The 21,170-nt window shown below is 37.1% G+C and overlaps 1 protein-coding gene and 1 pseudogene across 2 annotated transcripts; both read left to right on the top strand.

The window, feature by feature from the left end:
- Positions 1 to 979: 979 nt before the first annotated feature.
- LOC105047396 (polyadenylate-binding protein-interacting protein 8) lies at positions 980 to 14,317 on the top strand. Of its 2 annotated transcripts, none has more exons than XR_012142025.1 (10): positions 980 to 1,651; positions 2,288 to 2,395; positions 2,698 to 2,742; positions 11,860 to 11,932; positions 12,026 to 12,138; positions 12,252 to 12,311; positions 12,558 to 12,628; positions 12,712 to 12,780; positions 13,745 to 13,806; positions 13,893 to 14,317. XR_012142025.1 is itself a non-coding variant. In XM_010926314.4 (10 exons), the coding sequence occupies exons 1-10, from the start codon at positions 1,265 to 1,267 to the stop codon at positions 13,945 to 13,947; spliced, it is 1,020 nt and encodes a 339-aa protein (XP_010924616.1). In that variant the 5' UTR covers positions 985 to 1,264; the 3' UTR covers positions 13,948 to 14,317. The 2 variants fall into 2 exon arrangements, 1 of the variants encoding a protein (XP_010924616.1); XM_010926314.4 differs by having other exon boundaries at positions 985 to 1,651; positions 12,558 to 12,605.
- Positions 14,318 to 15,186: 869 nt separating this feature from the next.
- LOC105047416 (arogenate dehydrogenase 2, chloroplastic-like) lies at positions 15,187 to 20,337 on the top strand (annotated as a pseudogene).
- Positions 20,338 to 21,170: the final 833 nt, after the last annotated feature.

The following is a 21,170-nucleotide window of genomic DNA, read 5'->3' as shown; positions in this document are numbered from 1 at the left end:
TAGAAAACCAACTTTGCATCCCATTAGAATATTAATGCAGGGCCTAAGGCCTAGAGCAGTCGCCCAATTCGACCTGTCCCTGTGCTGGCCCTGCTTCCCTCCTCTCTGTCAATCTCTTGAAACTGGTTTACTCACATTCCTCGATACCCTATGATGCTTGCCACAAGGGGTCACAAATATGATTCGCAAGGATCATCGAATCTAATCTACTGATTCACATTTTTTGTGCATGGCACAACATCTCCATGAGGCACTTATCCCATTCTCTTACCCTCTCACTGACGCAGACGGAAAAAAAAAAAAAAAGGGGCCTGGGGGCCTGGGGCGGTCGCCCGCTTTGACCCGCCCCAGGGCCGGCCGTGATATCAAAGAACCTATCAATATTTCAATGGACCATCCAATTGTTAATTTTTGGATCATAGAGAATGATGGTGGTAAAAAAAAACATAATTATAAGATAAATATAAAATAATTTTTTTTTTTTTTTTTGAAATCATCCATATGGATCATAAGTATCAAACTCAAACTCTATCTGAATAAATTAATAACAGTCAACATTAAAATATTCTAGAAAAACTTCGTTGGAGCTAGAAAATGAGTTATGGTGGAAGAAAATGTGGCAATTTTTTGAACATAGATCTTCTTTGGTATTATTTTCCACCCCTCCCCGTGTTTTCCACGCTCCCCATTCAGATCGCAGATTTAAAAAGAACCCTCTCTTTCTACCCAAAAAAAAAAAAAAAAAAAACCCTCTCACCCCTTTCGATACTCACGATCGTAATAAAAATCCAAGCAACGCCACCCCACACGGTAAGTCACACGTGCCTAATAACGTAACGACTTCCCAGACGCCAGCTTACCTCCCTCGTGGCGCATTTATACTCGCCCTCTTTTTCTTTTCGGGAGAATTATGCTCCCCCTCTCCTCCTGCCTCCATTTATTCCTAATAGCCCTAAATAAAATAACGTTCAAGAGCTCAAAAAATGCCTTCGTTTTAAAGAAAAAATTTCCTTTCCATTTTTAGCCACCACGCCGATGCTGATTCTTCCCTTCTTTTCTTGCCGTTCTTTCCTTTCCCCCTTCTCTCCTCTTTCCATTTCAACACAGTTCCGGTCCTCTCGGTGTAAGAGAGAGAACAGAGAAAGAGAATTCGTTTCCTTTTCCTCGGTTTGCGTTTTTTTGTTTTCTTGTTTTTAATCGGATCGGTGGCGGCAGTCTTTTGGTGTTCGGGTCTTTAAAATATTCGGATTGGTCGGAGGCGGAGATGGCTGCGGTTGCGGAGAACGCGATCGGCGCGGGCGACCAGTTCGTCCGCCGCCCGTCGCCGTCGCCGCCGCAGCAGCAGAAGCGCGGGGGGTCTTCGGAGGCGGAGTACCAGCGCGACGTGCGCGAGCTCGTCGAGCTGCTCTCCAAATTGAACCCTTCCGCGAAGGAGTTCATCCCCTCCTACGCTTCCGCCGCCTCCCCGCCTCTGGTGGCCGGCCAGCACGCGGCCCAGACCACCGATGGCGGAAGGAGGCCAAATGGGCGGCTGTCGGCGGACGCGCCGGTGTTCGTGGCTTCCTCGGATTATTACGGCTGGCCGATCGGTGGGGGGAATCGTTACGCGGGCAGTGGCGATGGGCCGTCCAACCACCTGCAGCGCCGCAGAGTATAGACTTCAATTCTTCCTTTAGTTCTTTTCCGCCTTCTGATTCCTTTGCTAGAAATGTTGTCATCGGGGGCTCGGGCATCGCGGCGATCTGGGGTCTCTAGGGTTTTGGGTTTAATTTAATTTCTTTTCTTCAGTTGATTGACAGTTTGGATAGATGCGTTAGTTGAAAACTGAAGCAGATGGAGAAAACTGGATCTCTTGGATACAACGTGTGTGTGTGTGTTTTTTGGATGTAACGGGAGTCTATACCGCCCTTCATTTATTTATATGTGAATGTACAGAGTTTGTACGGAGGAAAGAAAAGAGAAGAAAATAAGTATTTGGCCAGATGGCGAAAGCCATCATCTAGCCAGAAGGGATTTTTTTTATAAAAAATTTAAATAAGACTGAGATTGGTGGAATAATAGAACTAAGGATGAAGCTATCCAAGAAGAACTAGCCTGGCTATTCAAACTCAACCTGTCTTGGATACAAGATGTTATATTCCGTTGCGTTTTCTTCCTCCTGTTATTCTCGGCCAATTACTTGAGCTGCTTTCCTTAGTTTGCTGAAGTTTTTGGGCTTTATGCGGAGAAAAAGAAAAAACATTTTTTTTTACGTGATTTTGTTTGATCTTTTGAACTATTTTTGCAGAGAAACAATTATAACCAGGGGCGTAGGAGGTCTAATGATAGGGTTCAAAGAGCGCAGAAGGAGGACTGCATCAGGCGCACTGTATATGTTTCTTATATTGATCATCATGTAAACCATCTAAAATTGTGGTCTTTCTTATGTTGATTTATTTTCATCCTGCTGTTCTGTATCCTACTGTGATTAAGCTAGTGTTGTTTTAATATTATCATCTAATTCCATGTAATGCTTCTGAGATTAATCGGCACGCAAAACATCTAAAATTAGCCTGATTTATCTGTAACTATTCTGTATTTTATGGATATTTTGATAGTGATACATGCAACTTCAAATATTAACTTGCTTATGCTATTGTAGTTTAACATTGTCATATAATTCTGTATAATCTAAACTATTTGATGGGTATATATCAGGTAACTGAGGAGCAGCTTGCTGCATTATTTGGTAGCTATGGCAAAGTAAGTTTCTCCATATGTATCCTGAGATGTTTCTAATCCATGTTATTCAAGATGTGAATGTTGTACATGCAATTCTTAAGAGCAGCATGAATGAATATTGCCAACTAGATTTTAGATTGTTATTGTTTATTGACCATGTCCTTATATCATCTTTCTCGTGTTTTGTAGTTTTCTTTTGAACAATGGTAATGCTTTTTTTTTAATGAGTTATCAATATGACATATGCATATTGATGTTTATGCTGTCATTAGCTTCTCACAAGAGGATATCGATGGGAGTAGTGAGTATTGTAAAGAGATGCTTTATTTATTACTTTTACCCCCATGTTTGAATGTTCTTATTGGATTGAGGAGATGCTAACAAATGCAGTATAAGCTAATGAAGAATATGAAATGCTTCCAAAGTCTTCCCTGTTTTCCTTTGCCATTTTTTGGCACATTAACAAGCATAAAATCTGAAACTTCCTGTTGAAATGGTGTCTTGGACTTGGTAGTTTGTTGTCTCTTTTATGTATTGGAGATGGGCCTCTCCGGAGATGGAGGCATAACAGAGGGGCCAAAGGCTCGAAGGGCTAGGCAGAACTAGAGGTCCCATATACACCCCTAAAATGCCCACCATGGGTTTGGGAATTTTTAAATATTTTTATGTTACTTTTTTTGGATCCTGATGTATGTACCACTGAGGCTTTTTAGGGCCTGCTCCAACCTGAGGGTGTTTTGAGAAGCAGCGAGCTAGGGCTTGAGACTATATTTCAGGGCATTTCTTTTTATTCTCTTATGTGCTTTGTATTTTGTTTGATTTGTGTTCCTGCATTATATCTTTCCTCACTATGAGAACCCTAGGTCTGCGTATTAGCTGCAATATGTATCATGTGTAAAAATGCCCCCTTTTTTTCTGAAAAAGGTCATGTCCAAGAACGTCACCAAGGGAATTTTGGATCATTTGGGCCTGCAAATATGATATCATAGGTTTTGTTTGATAGTTTTATTGATTGGTTGTAGATGCACATAATCGCTTGATTTTAGATATACAACTTAGGTTAGATTAGCTACTGTGATTCTCTTTTAAGAGAGGCATATTAGAGAACTATAGTTTAAGTTTTAACTATCCTTTCATCAAATGTACACTCTTTCTAATAGTGTCTTTCAATGGTGCTCCTGTGAGAGCAAGATGTGTTGTGTGTGTGTGTGAGAGAGAGAGAGAGAGAATTTTTCTCTAGGCAAACTTGGAAAATGGAAAAAGGAGAGGTGCAACCCCTTGATGATTGTGGTGTTAGGGATTTATGCATGAGTTTTCAGTCAATGTATATAAGGTACTGAATTATATATGCCCCAAGATTTTAAATTTTTGTTTTTGAGTGTACATTATCCTGTGGTAGTTGAAAAATATGGAACATATGGAAGATTTTGTGCTATAAAACATAAAGGAAGAGTTTGTACTATAAAACATAAAGCATATTCTTGTATGAACCATTTTAATTTTTAAGAAACTATTTTTACAACTTGCAATCTGCAATGATGCATTCTTATGCTCGTAAATTGACTAATTGAGAACATGAAATTGATACATGATTTATCACATAAAATTAAATTTAGTTTCTAAAGTTGTCTAAGTTATGAAATTATAGAATATAAATATGCAAATCAATCAAGTCATAATTAATGCAATGCACAATATTTATTTTGATATATTTTGGATGATATCCAAGTGAATTCATTGTAAAATTGATACATGGTTTCAAAAATATTAGATCAAGTAATGAAACGTAATTGCTAATTTCATATAGAACATGAACTACAAGAAATAATTGATCATATCTATCAGTGCTTTATTAATACAACGAATATCCTGCATTTATATTTCTGTATTTGAATGATAGTCAAGTTGTTTCATCTGAAACGCATTAGAGGTCTGTTTGGACATTGGAAAATCTTATTTCGCTGACAAGATCTTCCCTCCAGGAGAGATCACAGCAACTGGAACAGTTAATCCCTATCATTTAGTGATAGCTAATACCTTTTCTAAGGTGATTTAGCTTACCCTGAAAAAATAGGATTAGTTGGTGCTTGGCTTCCCATCGCTTTAAACCACCTCCCTAGCTACATATTTTCAGAGCATAAGCCTCTTGTCTGCAGATATTATCTGAATGATAGATCATATTGGACTGACAGGATCTTCTAACGTACAAATATCCCCTAGAAACAAGATGTATACAGCTCACCTAAACTAGTTTCATTCAAATAAGGGCTAAACTGCACTCATTTAACATTCCACTTAAGGTTGCTAGGTTGGGGCTGCATTTCATTAAGCTCGTGCTTCTGTTTATACCTTAGAGATGAACATTGCTATGGTCAAAGTTATCATCTTCCTCCTCCATATACACTCTTTTCAAGTCAAGGTTATTTTTAGTGGGTTACCTCTTGGTTGCATGAACTAAGTCATGACCAATAAGATAGGTCATCATTCTTATAATCTTATTGATCTCATAACAGGTCCCTCTCTTGCTGAAATCTACCTTTGCCAAGAATTCAACACCAATTTTTAGAGGGTTGATTTTAGGTTGCAATTGATACTCAGAAAATTAAATCCTTCCATCGAGCCCCAACTTGGAGTTTTGCACGGCAGCTGATGATCCTACCATATTCAATGGGAAAAAAAGCTTGGATGATAATAATGATGATGATGTAAGGTTGACAGGACAAACTGAAAAAGTTTGTTTGCCCGATATTCAAACCATACATTTTGTGTTTTTTAATTAGAATTTTGTTCCTTCAAGGTACCTCATTCATATTGTCCCTAGAAATTGGAGGTTAACATTATTGCATGAAATTGTATGCTCAAGTAAAATCTTCTTGCTAACAATTTCTAGTTTTGAAGTGCATGCTAATCCCCTCTATTACTTATGCTTACTTGGCAACAGAAATGTATCTCACTTAGAGATACAGATTGACTTGTATGTAATTATTAAAGAAGTTTGATTAAATGATAAGTTACGTGATTAGGAATGTTTATAGAGGATAATGACTGCTGAAGGGTCCAACTTTTCAATACATTCACATGATGCCATATCAAATGGTTCATAAAAATGTCAAAGGATCCAAGCTTTCCATACCATTGACATTATCACATTATCTGGTTCATAAAAATTGTTGTTAAATTATCCAGTCTTTTAGAGGCCTTCACCTAAATTGATGAGTGTCCTAAAGTGCTACAATGCCTCTCTTCTGGGAGCAGTTGATTGATTCAAAGCATTTATGTGTTTCAAAACATGCAATCGCAATGAACGATCTCTAAGATGAGTGTTGTTGAAGTTGAGGTAACTTGAGTTAGCTGAACAGTACAATTTAAGATTGATTTTTAGCTTGTCGTTCTTTCTTTTTGTGTCTCAATTGTATTTCTTCTTGAGTTATAATGTCATTATTGAATAGGGTGGTAAAAAGCTGAACACAAGTGGGCTAGGCTCTGTTCGAGCACAGCTTGAAATTAGAAAGGACAAGCTCAAGCCCTGAGTCAAGTCAAGAAAGCTCCGCTGAAGCTGGGCTCATAGTAGTCAAGCCAACTTGAGTTTGGCTTGCTCAAGCTTGAAAACAAAATCGAGCTGAGCTAGAGCTCGAGCTCGCTCAACTTATCCAAGCTTATAGCCTGCAGGTGCCCGCCTTTGAGAACACCAAGGAATAATGTTGCTCAAAGCCATCTTCATCATGCTTGACGAGATCTTTTTGTGATTGATGAGATAATAGATCTACAAACCCATGGCGTCATGGGAGGGCTGAAACCCTGGCTGGTGGCAAAGTCCATGCAGTGGCATGGGGGCTACGGTACAGGAAGGGAATGGATTGGTGGAGTCCATGCTGTAGCTTGGGAATGAAGGCAAGGAGAAGGTCATATGGGGAGATCTACAAGATCCCTCAAGGACCCTGACTTGCAGAGACCATGCACCATTGGATCTCTGACCAAAATCTCTGAGGTTTGAGATAATAGAAGATAAGTAGTTTATGCTGTCAGACACTATGCAGTCTCTGACTAGGATCTCAACCAAGAATGGATATCTAATCAAGGAAGGAATGAGGAGAGGAAAGGATTAGATGAAGGATGTAGAGGTAGTGAATGGTGGAAGAAGAGAGTGATTGGGCAAGTGCAGCTGTGGGAGTAAGAAAGCCTTAGGGCTTCTTGGTTATTTTGAATTTTTGATAATTAAACCCAATCTAAAGATCAACTTTGGAGTTTGATCCAATGATTGAATAATAGTAAAAAAGTGATTCAGCCATTTGATTAATATCTAACAATAATAAATCTTTTCATCATTATTAAATCTATAATATATATTACTTTTTCAAATCATGTATAATATCTATATGATTTTACTATATAAAAAAGAGTTCCAAACTATATTGAGCTAAAACTAAATGATCTAGACCTAACTCAAGCTTGACTTGTTTATATTTCAAGCTCAGAAGTCCACCTTGAGATCTGCTTATCTGCTAGCAGGGTGAGAAGATTCCAAGCTGAATTTTGAACCAAGATAAGCTGGCTCACAAACAGCTCAGTCATTCAACACCCCTATTATTGAACATGAAGTTGACTTATTTGAGTTTCTACTCTCTACTCAAGAAGATATTTAGAGGTAGCGTAATTATGTGGCCATTTATTTCTACACTCTCCTTATTTGATTTTGCAAGGTCCACATTCATTGACAAACTAGTTTATTTACTTTTCTGCTCATTTAAAACAGGTCTCCAACATACCAGTATTTTAGAAAGCATGAAGACAAAGCGAAAAACTAAAAACTAAGACAAATCACCTATGATAAATATGGAAAAATATATTTGTGTAAAAGTATGATGTTGTGGAACTCATGGGCTATTTTTAACATTCCAGATTGTCCTATCATAATATTTATATACTATGGAACTCTTCATATTGAAATTTAGAAATATTATAACATGCATATAAGAAAATTCTGTTGCTATGTACAATTGTATGGAAATCTGAATAATTTTTAAGGAACCAAACAAAGCATAATTGATACAACAGATATGGTTCATTTGTGTATATTTTGGAGGAAATCCAGGTGGTTTATTTGCAAAAGGGGCTCGGCAAAGAAATACTCATTTATTCTCTTGTATCGTTTTGATAGGTCACATGCAAACATTTCATCCTAACCTTAATTTGGACAAATATATTATGTGCTTCCTTTATCATAAAGCCGGAAGCAAGTCAGATAAAATTATTTCTTTAATTTTTTTTTTTTAAGTAAAACCAGGTGGTTGCTCCTCTTATTTGTTTCTCCTGGAGATTCTTGAGTGTTTATGTGATGAGGTGATAATTGTGGTCGACCGTCAGTTGTTGAGGGTTGGTCAATTTGATTTAAGATGTGTATCCATTTTAGTATAGTTTGGAGGAGATCCAAGTGGTTTCATTCAAAATGCAGCCAAACAGTGGTATACTCATTCAACCTATTTTAATTGGCTTGCGGACCTAAAAATGGAAACATTTTGATGAAGTGTTGTGTGCTTCATTTATTGGGTAGACTGTAGCTTGTCAGATGATTTTGATGCATAATTGTGTGAGATTGAGTAGTACACTGTTGATAAAGTTACTTTAGAAAAGTGAGACTGTTGTCTTTGTTGTTTGTTTGTTCTACTTAATGCCTGTCATTCTAGAGGGTGATGTTAGTTGTTGAACAACAAGATAGTTGTTCAAGGTTTCCTTGGGTTTTAGGGGCATATTACCATGTTCGACCTGATGTAGAGTTAGTTGGATAACAGTGATCCTCCATGTCTGGTAAGGACATTTTGCCTTTGCGACAATATTCAGGCATTGATGAATCTATGTGTTGGTAGGCTTTGTTTCTAAATGAAATAAAGATTCTCTTAAGTCAGCAGATTGTGGAATTTGTTGGTTAAGGATTCAATACTGCTGAAAATGTTCCTGAAGATCTATTTTGTGTTCTTGAACTAAATTTTTCTCATTCAACGAACCTCATGTTTGTTATCCCTAGAATCCAGTTACGGGTGACAAAAATAGAGTTCCGTAATTCTTAGTGGTGCAGATGAGTTGAGCCAAGCTGAGTAGTGGGCATCTCAGGTTCAGCTTGCTCTATGTTGGGGTAAGACAAGCTTGAGTGGAGCTTAACAGGTCTTCGTGCTTTGCTTGTATGAGATCTGAGCTGAGCTTGAACAAGCTTCTTACAGAGTCAAGCCAAGATCCTATTTGCTTTTACATGCCTTAGTGTTCAGACCTGACTCATTTATGAGCTGAGCTTTAAAATCTGTAGGAACTTGTCTTTGTTTCCTTGCTGGGCCAAGCCTGAATAATCCAGCCAAGCTGATCCCAAGCAACTCATGAACAGCTCTGATTGCTTCCAGCCTTATATTTTTCATTTGGTTCTTGTTAGGTTTGGTATGTATATTATTTTGTTTGACCCAATTTTCTAATTATTTTCGAGAATGTGAAATTTCTATACTATTCACTAAGTGAAAATTGTGCGTGTGATTGTATAGCTGCTAAGTTTGCCTTTTTGTTTCTTGGACGACAAATTGCATCTTTTGAGATCACCTCTAGTTGCAACAAACAATGTTTTAGGAAATATTGTTAAATTGATGGGGTCATACTCCTTATGAAGCTGTAACTTGTTTTGATATGTAGATTTTCATTTGGAACCCTCTTGTTCAATGTTCTTTTTTTAAAATAATTCTTCAGAAACTCATAAGTCTTTCATCCAGCATTGTCTCAAGTAAGGTTTGCGGACTTGATATCGGAGCTCATGTCGGCCGGCCGGCGGTACGAGTCAGTGCGGGTCCATACCGGATCGGACCGGCACAAACCGACACAAGGAAGGAAATCGGGAGGAGGAAAAGAGAGAAAGAGAGAGAAATAGAGAGAGGGGGGAGAATGAAAAGGAGGGAGGGGAAGAAGTCGGAGGGGCCGCCGGACGACCTTCGGCTGACCACTATGGCCGCCAGACGGTGCAGTACACGCGCGTGGCACTGCGGGTGTGAAACAGGGATGACGCTCCTGTTTCACGGTTTTTTTTTTAAATTCCGAACTTAAGTGAAGCCGGCAAACATTTGCCGGCTTCATTGTTTTTGCTTTTTTAAAAAAATTCAAAAAAATGAAGCTGGCGATGGATTTGCTGGCTTCACTATTCATCCCATTTTTAAGAAAATGCGGTGAAGGAACAGGGGTGGTAGCCCTTGTTCCGTGGCCGCGGCTCCGCCGCGCGATTTCCGCTGCCAGTGGCCACGGCGGCCATTCGGCAAGCTCTGGCAGCCCCTCTACCGACAGCTTCTCCCTTCAGTACGTCGCTCACCCTCTCTCTCTTTTTCGCTCGTTTAAAAGCCTTATCGGGTGATGGTAGAGCTGCGGAGGCTTCCCTGGCCCTCCAACAGCCGTAGCGGGCCACCGTCGGCCTCCGGCGACGTCCTCCTCTCTCTCTTTTTTCCTCTCTTTCTCTCTTTTTCTCCCTCGGTGCCGGCGTGTGCCACTTTCCAAGCCGGAACTATCCCGTTCCTCGTCGGTCCGATTCGGTATGCCCCGAACCGTTCGGTTCGAGACGGTTCTGAAAACCATGGCCTTAAGCTTCTATAGTGATTCTTTCTCTCATATATACCTTACAGAAATGTCAAATGTGACTAATGTCAACACTCTTTGCACGTAATCATGGGGAAGTACTTGAAAGAGAATAGTTTTTGGAAAGTTGCAGCTCAGGGGTTGATTTTTAAGTGCTATTTTTGGATTGATTAGTCATATAACTCAAAGTTTGTAGTCATCATGTGATATTTTTAAAGCTGGAGTCCACCAGTGTATTTTAGGGTCCATATCCGTTGAACTGAGATCCAGTATATTTTTGTGCCTACAAAAACTTTAGAAAAAAAGGTAATGTTCTGATCATTTATCTTAATTTAACTTTGGAGTGGAACCAAATAGATAACCTGTATGATTTTAATGCTTAAGTTATTTGTCAACCTTATTGTTCATGAATATGAATAGTGAAGGATTCTTTGATTGTAATCCGGCGTGCAGTGGAGTTGTAGAAGCCGCAACAGGCGCCCCCCCCCCCCCAAAACAACCCCCCACTTCCTCATTTTCTTATGCTGAAACTTGATAAATTTTGGGCCTCAGAAGTCTGCGGATGGAAAGTGGCATTGTTTATCACCCCCTATGTCCATTTGTGTCAAATTTGCTCATAGGATAACACAGGATAAGACAGTTTAAATTTGGTTGCAAAGATTATACTATATAATGATTACACCACAAAGCTGGTAACTTTTTCTTTATGTTCACTTGGATATCCGAGTTAATGATTGTGCGACAAAGCTAGGAACTTTTTTTGCTTGAAAAAGACAATACACCCTTGAAAAAAGGGTAAAGGGGGTTGTTTCGGTCATTTCTAAAATAAAGCGCATTTAATATATTTTGGATATTGTGGTTCTGCCCATCAATAGAACTAGTATCTGCGGGATCCCTACCTGACCAAGATGGAAATATTTTACTGTCATGGTGGCAAAATTTGGCTGCCATATCTGACCCTTATCCCAGGCTTATCCACAGACCAGGCTAGGTCTTAAAGAATAACTGTGTTCTGTTTGGTATGATGCCAATATCTAAGGTGATAACGCATCCAAAGATCTAGGTGATGATCATAGTTTATAATGGTTTCAAGGCTTTGCTGAATAACTTGTCTTGAAGACAGTTGCATCTTATTAGTGGATGGGCAGTATAATGACTGTTGTCCATCTGAAGAATTACAAGTGCAGTCATGGTATCTGACATCTAGGTTGCGGCAGCTATAGGCCTTGCTGAAAATTTGGGGAAGCACTTGGCACAGATAGCAAGGATAAGCTCTATTAATAAATTAGTAAATACAAGTAAGAATTTTTAGGCTGCAGGGCACACCTCTGCCACTTACTATAAACTTGTGGTGGAAATGCGGGTTTGCAAGACAGCTCTGGATTTTTATTGTTCTAATCATGCTTTTCTTTAAATCTTCTCTATGAATTTCCATATATTTTTATTTAGCTTACATATATATGTTTTGTTACACTTCCTCTGTTAATTTAATTACAAGCTAGTCTGTAAGAGAATGTTTGACGACTTTAAATGTTCATTCTGAAGGTACTTGATTGCCGTATTTGCTGTGACGCTAACTCAGTTCTTCGATTTGCATTTATAGAGTTTGCTAATGAATGTAAGTTTACTTGTGTTATCTTGACCTTAGCACCTGTATAGTGTCTTAAGCTTTTTACAAAAAGGAACTATGGCATTGGACTATTTCTAACAGATGGTGCAAGAGCAGCATTAAATCTTGATGGGACCGTGCTAGGTTACTATCCTGTAAGAGTGCTACCTTCAAAGACTGCCATTTTGCCTGTGAATCCTACACTTCTTCCACGGGTAAGCTCAGTGATTCTTGCGCTGCATTTCTAAAATTATCACAGTATATTGTTTGTCTTAGAAAAAAGAGCATTCTCTGTTACAAAACTTCTGAGTTTTGAGATTGAATGCAGTCTGAAGATGAAAGGGAGATGTGTACAAGGACAGTTTATTGCACTAATATTGATAAAAAGGTAGAGTAGCTTCTTCTCAACTCTTATATGACTATTGTCAAGCTTCTGCCAGTTTGCACATTTTGAGAAAAATATGTGCAAGATAGAGTGCAACCAGTTGATTTTGTTTATGATATTAAAGAAATAACATGTTAATTATGTAGAAGTTGGTTGTGTCTTCAAAAGCATGCAGCTGGATGGCTTTATTTCTAGTTAGATGCATTCTCTTCTTTATCAATTATAATTTTGGCTTTCCTTCTTTTGCAGCTTACCCAGACAGATCTAAAAGAATTCTTTCAGTCCTGCTGTGGTGAGGTCAGCACACTGCCCTCTGTCTGGTATTTTTCTTATCAGCAGGTTAAGACAATCATGCTTTAGATATATTTTTCTTAATGGTTAGCATTTTTTTTCTCCTATGCAGGTTTCTCGCTTGAGACTTCTTGGGGATAATGTGCATTCAACTCGCATAGCATTTGTTGAGTTTGTTCGGGTATTTTGCATTGCCAAACTGATCTTAGTTTATTTTTCTCTGATTCAAATTTGATAGTCTTGTTGGGGATGTTCAAATAGTATCCTGCTTTGACGTTTTTTCGGGTTTGCATGTTCACGTATTCTATTGCTCGTCTGCATAGTATGCCTACTGTATTGTTTCTAAACTTCTAATGTTCACATTTTGCTTTGTGATATTGAAATAATTTTCTCAGCTGGCCTTACCTCATGGAATCAAGCAGAATTTAGTGAATCTATTCAGATTTAGGCAATGCTATGTAACTGTGATTAACATAATGTGCCGAGTTGAGTTTCATGTGTTGCACTGACTTGTTTTCTTATCCAATTGCTTGGTTCAGTGATCTTGAACTTGCTATTCCATTTGTACATCTCGCAGTGCTGCTTACAGATGATTAATTATTCTCGCTTGCATTTCTTAAAATTTGTTGACTGGCTATTTAATGATCATATTTATCATGATCTATCATACAACTGATCTCCCAAATAAATGTTTTAGTTGAACATCTACAGAAAGATAATTCATCAATATAATTTTGCAAATATGAGTCTATTAGTCAATATTGCAACCAAGTGTTACTGACATCCTGAACAAATCTCAACTATATTTGACCAGAATCATAACTACCGATCTTCATCCCATTGGTGGGGGTTAGCTTCCTTCATCCTTATCAAGAACTGTAAGCTATAAATACAAGCTTGCTAAAAATCATTAACTACACATTGATATAAATTCAATCTTGTTAACAGTGTAAGCTATGAAGGATGATTCATCCTTGTTCTATGTCACAATCTTTGTTCTTCTTCTGATACTTGAATTAAACTTTATAGCCTTCCCTTACTGTGGGTACCTTGTGCCTGATTCATCTCAATTTGTTCTTTATTACTTTAGCCTCATTTCTGGGATTTAATGAATCACTAATTGCGTCAAGATCAATCTGTGGCAGGCAGAAAGTGCCCTTCGAGCTCTGAATTGCAGTGGAACGGTTCTTGGAGCTCTTCCTATTAGGTATGGCCTTCAAGTCTGCCCCTCAATTAAGATTACTTTGATTATGACTTCCATTGCCGTCACTCTTTTCTATATGGCCTTTTCAGGTTAAGTCCTTCGAAGACTCCGGTCAGGCCTCGTGTTGCTCGCCCAATGCAGTAGCTGTTTACTTTATATTTGAACTGATGGGCCAATTTTCAGTACTGGAGGAACTTTGTTGTCTGGGAAGGGCTGATGATCATTTGACTCTGCTTTATTGGCGGAAAGCATTTTTTTTTTCCTGCAACTAAAAATGACCCACCTTCCTTCTGGCTTTGACGTTTAAACAAGACCTGTCTTGTGGCTTTACGGATTGTTGTGTTTTATTTTTATTTATTTGCATGGTAAGAACCAAAGAAGCGTCATGGTAAGAACTCAGTAGCTGGCGATCTCAACCTGCATAGTTTTCTGCAGAAACCTGGAACCTGTGTTGCTCATCTTTCATTAAAGACAACTTTGCTGATTATTCTAATGATTTGAGTTGTGAATTTCAGTTTTTATTTGCAATTGCTCCTTTACTGATATATGATCAGTACCTGTTGTAGGTTGAGGTCGTTGAAGCCAAAAAAACCAAATGGGTACGTAGCAAATAGTGAGCCTTTGTATAATAACATCTAATTAATTTTTTTTTTATCAAGAACCTATCTGGTCGGTAGATGGTGATATTAACATTTGTATGATGCTGCCAGTATGTTGGGAAGATAACAATTTTTGCTTCAAGAGGAAGAATTCTTAATGTTAACAAAAGAGACAGGAAACTCTATTTTAATGAACCATACAAATATGTGACAAAGTGTGATTAGGTTACATCTGGTCTGTCGGATCTAGGCTTCTCCTCTGACATTGGTTTGGCCTGGGTGATTTTTATAATTGTTCTTTTTCCTGATGGAAGTGCTTGTTCCTGGTGATGCTGAAAACTGATGCGACGGGGCCGTTTCTGATTCGCTCGTTTGTAATATGAGTCTGGGGAAGCATTCCTTACCGTAACGACCTTACCGTTTGTACCATTCCTTGTTCTTTGAGTGTGACAGAGGGAGGCATAAATGGAGGGCAAAGCACTGACTCCCCTCTTCCCAGCCTATGCTGTGCCTTCAAATCCTCTTCCCCACAGACATTGGAGTACCTCAGGAAAAAAAAAAAAAAAAGAGAAAAGAAAAGAAAAAGAGGGACAGTATTCAATTTAATACAAGGCCCTTCTCTTTATTTAGAATCTGAAATTTTAAAGGAATGTTTTCTGATTAACTCCATATATAAGAACCCCTCCATTTTTTTTCTTCTCTAGATTGTCATCCAACCCTCTCCTCAGAACTAAAGGAAAAGGAAAAGCAATCTAAGAGAAGCTCCTGATCTCCGAGAGAATGTTTTCTTTCTCCTTTTTTTTAAACAGTAGAAGGAATGGCCTCTTCCTCTACCCACATTTCTATCTCCAATACCAACCTCCCACCAAACTATTTTTGCCTTCCAAATCCATCGCCAAATCCTGCAACTGACTTCCAACTCTCCGCCCCTGCGATGCACCTCGTTCGTTGGTCATGTCTGCATGACTCCCGAATCACCAAACAAGCCTCGAAAAGATCCATTAAAGATCGGTATCGTAGGATTCGGAAACTTTGGGCAGTTCGTAGCTAGAGGGCTCATAAGGCATGGCCACAACGTGCTAGCGACGTCAAGAACGGAATACTCACACTATTGCAATCAACACGGGATTCTATTCTTTCGGTAAGCAATACTAAAACTTTGTCATCTTACTTCTAATGTACAATGAACATGGATGTATCTCATGCTAATGCTTCATTATTTTGATCCATTTTAGGAGCATGGAGGCAATGTGTGAGGAGCAACCAGACATTGTGCTGCTCTGTACTTCCATCCTATCGACGGAGAGTGTCATTCGTAGGATCCAATTGCACAAGCTCAAGCCTGACACCATCTTTGCTGACGTTCCATCTGTCAAGCAGTTCCCCAGGATTCTATTTGTCGAGGTAAGCAGTGAAAGATGGGTAACATGTATGAGACATTTTTTGTGTCGTCCTTGATCAAATAATTTTGCATGGCCATCACGCATGCAAGAAATCATAAGAATGGGTTTCCTGTATCTCAATTCCCAGCAAAGGTGCTCTCTTGTAGTTTCAATTTTAAATTGCGTACGAGCTAACGGTCGGTTTATTGGATTTCCTTCTGTTCAAGGTTCTTCCGCCAGAATTTGGTATGGTGTGCCCGCACCCAATGTTTGGGCCGGAGAGTTGGGAGGTGGGGCGGCCCATCATCTATGACCAAGTCCGGTTTCTTCCTGACGGGTTTGCAAGCTCAGAAATGCGCCCGTTTCTTGAACATCTTTGAGAAAGAGGTTGGTAACCTATCAGCCTCAATTGATCACATTGATCTAAATCCATGCTAATCTTAGACCACGCACATTGGACCGCATCAAACAGCACCAGATGCTCTTAAATCATGTTGGATCATGTCGAACCATGACAACCAGCTCGGTTGAGCCGAATTGTCGATTGTGGTTGGCTACCGCAAGGACAATCTCTGCTATAAAATCATGATATTCCCCATGACTTTTTTGAAATTATAAAAAATTTTGATTTTTATAATATATTATGTTCGACCGTGCGATAAGTTCTCATATAAAATTCTTAACTCATCAGTTAGAAAATTTTTGTTTCGAGTTTTTTTTTTTTTTTTTGTAAATTTTTGTATATTGACTATTGATCATTGCTTTTAATCTTCTTATTCTAGTAAACAAATACCTTCTTGAAAATCTTGGCCTTCAAAGTGGTTATGAAGCAGTGCGCCGGTTTCACAACCACTTCATGTGAGATCCCGGCATGGTTTGAAAATAGAGCAAATTGTATACTTCACACGGATCCATTACATCTTATATGCACATGTCAAATGAGAAAGAATTTTATATTTGTATTTTTCCAGCAGTGTATAGAATTTAACCAACTTTTTTCCAATTTCTTAAGCAGGGTTGTAGAATGGTGCGCAAGTCTTGTGAAGATCATGATCGTTATGCCGCGGGTAGTCAGTTCATTACCCACACAATTGGAAGGTAAAATAATTTATGCTGATATGCTAATTTTAGTAGGGATAATGAAACATTTATAACAAACTTTACTGTGACCAAAATAATTCCCTATATTTAATAAAAGATTTAATTACTTTAAAAATTTGAATTTTTTAAAAATTTTTATTTTTATTCTAAACTTTATTCGTTGCAATCAGATCCTAAACTTTTATAATGGTATAATTTTGTCCTGAGTGTTATTTTCATCTGATGGCTGTGACAGAAATATCATGTACTATCATGCGATACAGTAGAAGTTGGTGATGGCATAGAATTAGCTAATGTGGAATTCTAAATTTCTTCTTCTTCTCTATTTTTTCCTTCTAGTTATGATTTTTACTTTTATTTCATTATGTTTCTCCATCTTTTTGGAGCACAACCCACCTGAAAAGAAGAAGATAGAAAACAAAGAACGGAGGATAGCTTTGTAAGTTTATAAGATTAGCTACAGACTAAACGAACTAATAATTTGAGTTATTACAAACTCAAAATCCTACAAATCAAATTTTTCAAAAAATATAAATAATAAAAAAATAAACAACCAAGATATCTGTGACCTCAAAGTTTAATTTTTTTAACATTTGATAAAAAGATAGTAATGAAAGCAGTCTTGATGATGGTTGTGGCGTCAATGGAGAAGGGTTTAAAGATGGTAATATTATAAATAGAGGTGCCGATGGTGGTGGAGTTTTAAAGGAGGTAGCGATAGAGAAAAAAGAATGAAATTAATAGTAGAAACCTTAGCTAAAAAAAGAAAATGGGAAAGGAGTTTAGCATTCCACATCATTTTTTATTCTGTATCACATGACAGTGACATTTCCATCACGATCATTAGACAGAAGTAGCAATCAAAAAAAAAATATAATATTATAAAGTTTAAGGATCTAATTGCAATGAATCAAAGTTCAAGATAAAAATAAAAATTTCTCAAAAAATCTAAAGTTTTTAAAGTAATTAAGCCTTAATAAAATAATTATCTTCTATATATATATATGAACCCATTCAATTATTTAAATAAACCAAAATCATCTAGATTTTTTCAAACTATGTAGGATTGGCTTTTCTAATCTTATTTCACCAAATATTTCTATTTAGGATTATCCTGAAGTTATTCCAAGTTTTTAGGGCTGAAAATGGATAGACACTAGCATGTCCATATCTATATTTGCTTTATTTAATGAATATAGAAATGAATGGGATATTAATTGAATGCAAAAATTAATATTTATATTTATTTTAACTGGATACAGATATAAATTGGATATTGAAAATATAGATATAAATACGGATATTATTGTGATGTAGGAGGAAGAGCATCATTAGTCCTACATTGGTTGTGAGTCAAGAGGGACTCCGTCTTACATAGGATGGGACTTCTCTCTTCCATGAGGCACTTTTTAAAGAATAAAATCGTGAGGCCCCATGCCATGACGGCTAGAGATCGAAGCGGAGAATATCTTACATACGTAGGAGTGGAGATCAATCCATATGAGCCATGAGCCCTTGACCGCAATAGATGTAAATCGAATGATTAAACTTTATGCCCACAAAATCGAAGATATTATCAAGTGGATGATAAATCAAATTAATAGCATGTTAATATGGTTATTTGTTCTCCTTAAAAATTTATAAGTGCTATATAAAATTAAATAGTATTACAAATGGAAATAGATATTCAGATATCAATTGGATAGTTGTCTATCTACATTTAATTTTTTTTTTATGGATATGGATGCAGATACAGATATTAGTCGAATATTTAAATATCTATTGATATTCGGATAGATTTAGATCCAAATAGATATTAGGATAATCTACTTTCACGCCTATAAGTTTTTTCATAAGTTTTTATAAATCTTTATGTATGTCACCTCAAGTCTTCTAATTTTTTTTATCACCTTCAACGAGGCAAAGTATCTCTTTTTATTGGAGTCTTCTCATGCCTTCGTTGTGCATATCTGTACCATTTCAATTAATTTTTTATTACTTTATTTCTAACCAGTGCAAGTCCTACAACTTTATTAATATATTATTTTTTTATCTTTTATTATTTTACCATACACCTATAAACTATTTTTGATTTGCTCAACTTATTTTATCTACTTTCTTCGCTGCCTAACACTTTGCTATTATAGGTGGTAAGTTTTATTGTTCTATATATTTTTTTTAAATCTTCAAGATATTTGCTTACCACATAATATCCCATGGCATGCAACTGGCTCTAATTTTATAACATATATCTTTATTTTATAAAAATTTTATGGGGCAATAGAACTTACATGAAAATGAAGCTATTGATGCCATCCAAAATCTTTTCCATCAGCTTGTCAAATCAGCCTGTAACCATAGGCTGCAATCACCTGCAAACTGCAACCAGAAGAGAATCAAGCCGGATGTGCTTTCATTGTCGTCGAGAAGCATCTTGTTTTCCAATTCCAACTCCAAGAATTTTTGATGGAAAGGATCTCACAAGCTCTCGGATGAGCTGAGGACGAAATTCGTAAGGGGTGTCTTTTTATAACGTGCCTCATCCATTAGAAACGGTATCTAAATCAGTCACAAAGATGGGAAGATGGACGTTATCTACGATAATTATGTAGAGGTTAATTTTATCAAATAACCATCAAGTATGTTCTCAATTCATTGAAGACTTATCTTTAGTTAGAATCCAGATCAATTAAACAAATCAAAACAAAATATGTATTAATGTGAGCCACATCCAGATGGGGCTTAATCAGATAAATTTCAATACATTTATCTTCTCGTTAGTTTGTATTGTAAATCTTAAGCAATAAAATGGTCATTTTATGGGTTCTCTTGATCATCAATTTTAATTGGAATCACATCCTCTTCACATCATCTAACCAGCTCTAATTCTATTATATATATTTTCATCTATCTTCTCATTATCTGGTATAATACATCTTGAATGATAAAAATAGTCCTAGTATGGTATCTCTTCATCATAATTTTATTGGTGCCATATATATTTTTTTAATTTCCATTCTCACTAAATCTACATTCCATATAATCTATTTTAGTTATATTTTTTAACTCTTATCATCCAATATTTTCCTCAATAATCTAGTTTAGCATTTAATTTAGTTCTCTTTTCATCAATTACACTACATTATCTGCAAATAATATACATCATAGTATAGTTTTTTTGAATATTAACAGTAAATTCATTTATAATTAATGTAAACCGATATAAACATAGTATCGATCATCGATACAAGCTTACAGTAGCCTGAAATACACATATTGTACCATAATAATATTATACTCTTAACTACTTAAAATTATATTTTCTTTCTTCAATGATGCAGGATCCTATCAGATCTGAATTTGGAGTCGACACCCATTAACACGAAGGGATACGAGACCCTCTTGAAGCTGGTAACTAAATTCACACATTCTTGAATTTTACATGGCGTTTTACGTAAAAGCTCCTGTGATGACTAATGTACTAATATATTGATCCTACCGTTTGGATCTCTATTATAGGCTCTTTGTGTACAATGTGAACGCCACGGAGCAGGCAAGTGCGCCCTCTTCACGGACTCGAGCTAATCATAACCCCCATCTCCCCATAACCCCACCCGACACCTAACATGCCCGCACGCCAAATCTTATCCAGATTAACAACTACCAGGAGTGAGATACAGAATTTTTTTTTTAGCACTCATAATAAAATGACGATAGACAATTGTGGGGGATGGATTTGATGAAACAAAAGATGTGGAACATCACTTTTGTCAGCATCAAGTATCAAAACGCCATATTTTATGGATACAACTAATGTCACATGGATGGAAAAAAGATGACAGCTCACCCATCATCTGTGCCATGGACATCTTCTTTGCATTGGAAAATCATAAACTACTTTTGTATTGCATGCATGAAAACATAGATACATTGCACACACATACCACCAGCACATATACTTTAATACATATATGCATACATACGCGTATATTTGATATATATAGTATGCGTCGTTTTTATACATTCACATGTATATGCGTGGTGAATTTTGACCTGAAGTTTTCATTTTGTTGTGTAAGATATGAACATATCCATCTTCAAATTATTAGCAGCATCAATTTTTAAGCGCACCACTGACCAAGTTTTGGTGTCTCTTGGTTACCAACTATGGTGTAACTACCACTTGTATTGGAATAACTGGCAGATGAACACAAATGGTGCACTCCTGCATCTAGAGAATTATATGGCCTTAATGGTATAACGAGTTAGTCCTATATCGTGATAT

The sequence above is a fragment of the Elaeis guineensis genome, chromosome 6 (genome assembly GCF_000442705.2).
Source record: "Elaeis guineensis isolate ETL-2024a chromosome 6, EG11, whole genome shotgun sequence".
In the NCBI taxonomy this organism is placed as follows: Eukaryota; Viridiplantae; Streptophyta; class Magnoliopsida; order Arecales; family Arecaceae; genus Elaeis; species Elaeis guineensis.
Note: the sequence above shows the minus strand (reverse complement) of the source record. Positions and strands in the feature narration are given on the sequence as shown.

Coding starts and splice junctions, on each gene's coding strand:
- LOC105047396 (XM_010926314.4), top strand. CDS start 1,265: ATGGCTGCGGTTGCGGAGAACGCGATCGGCGCGGGCGACCAGTTCGTC. Junction 2,743..11,859: donor TATTTGGTAGCTATGGCAAA/GTAAGTTTCTCC, acceptor TTCATTCTGAAG/GTACTTGATTGCCGTATTTG. Junction 12,781..13,744: donor CATTTGTTGAGTTTGTTCGG/GTATTTTGCATT, acceptor AATCTGTGGCAG/GCAGAAAGTGCCCTTCGAGC.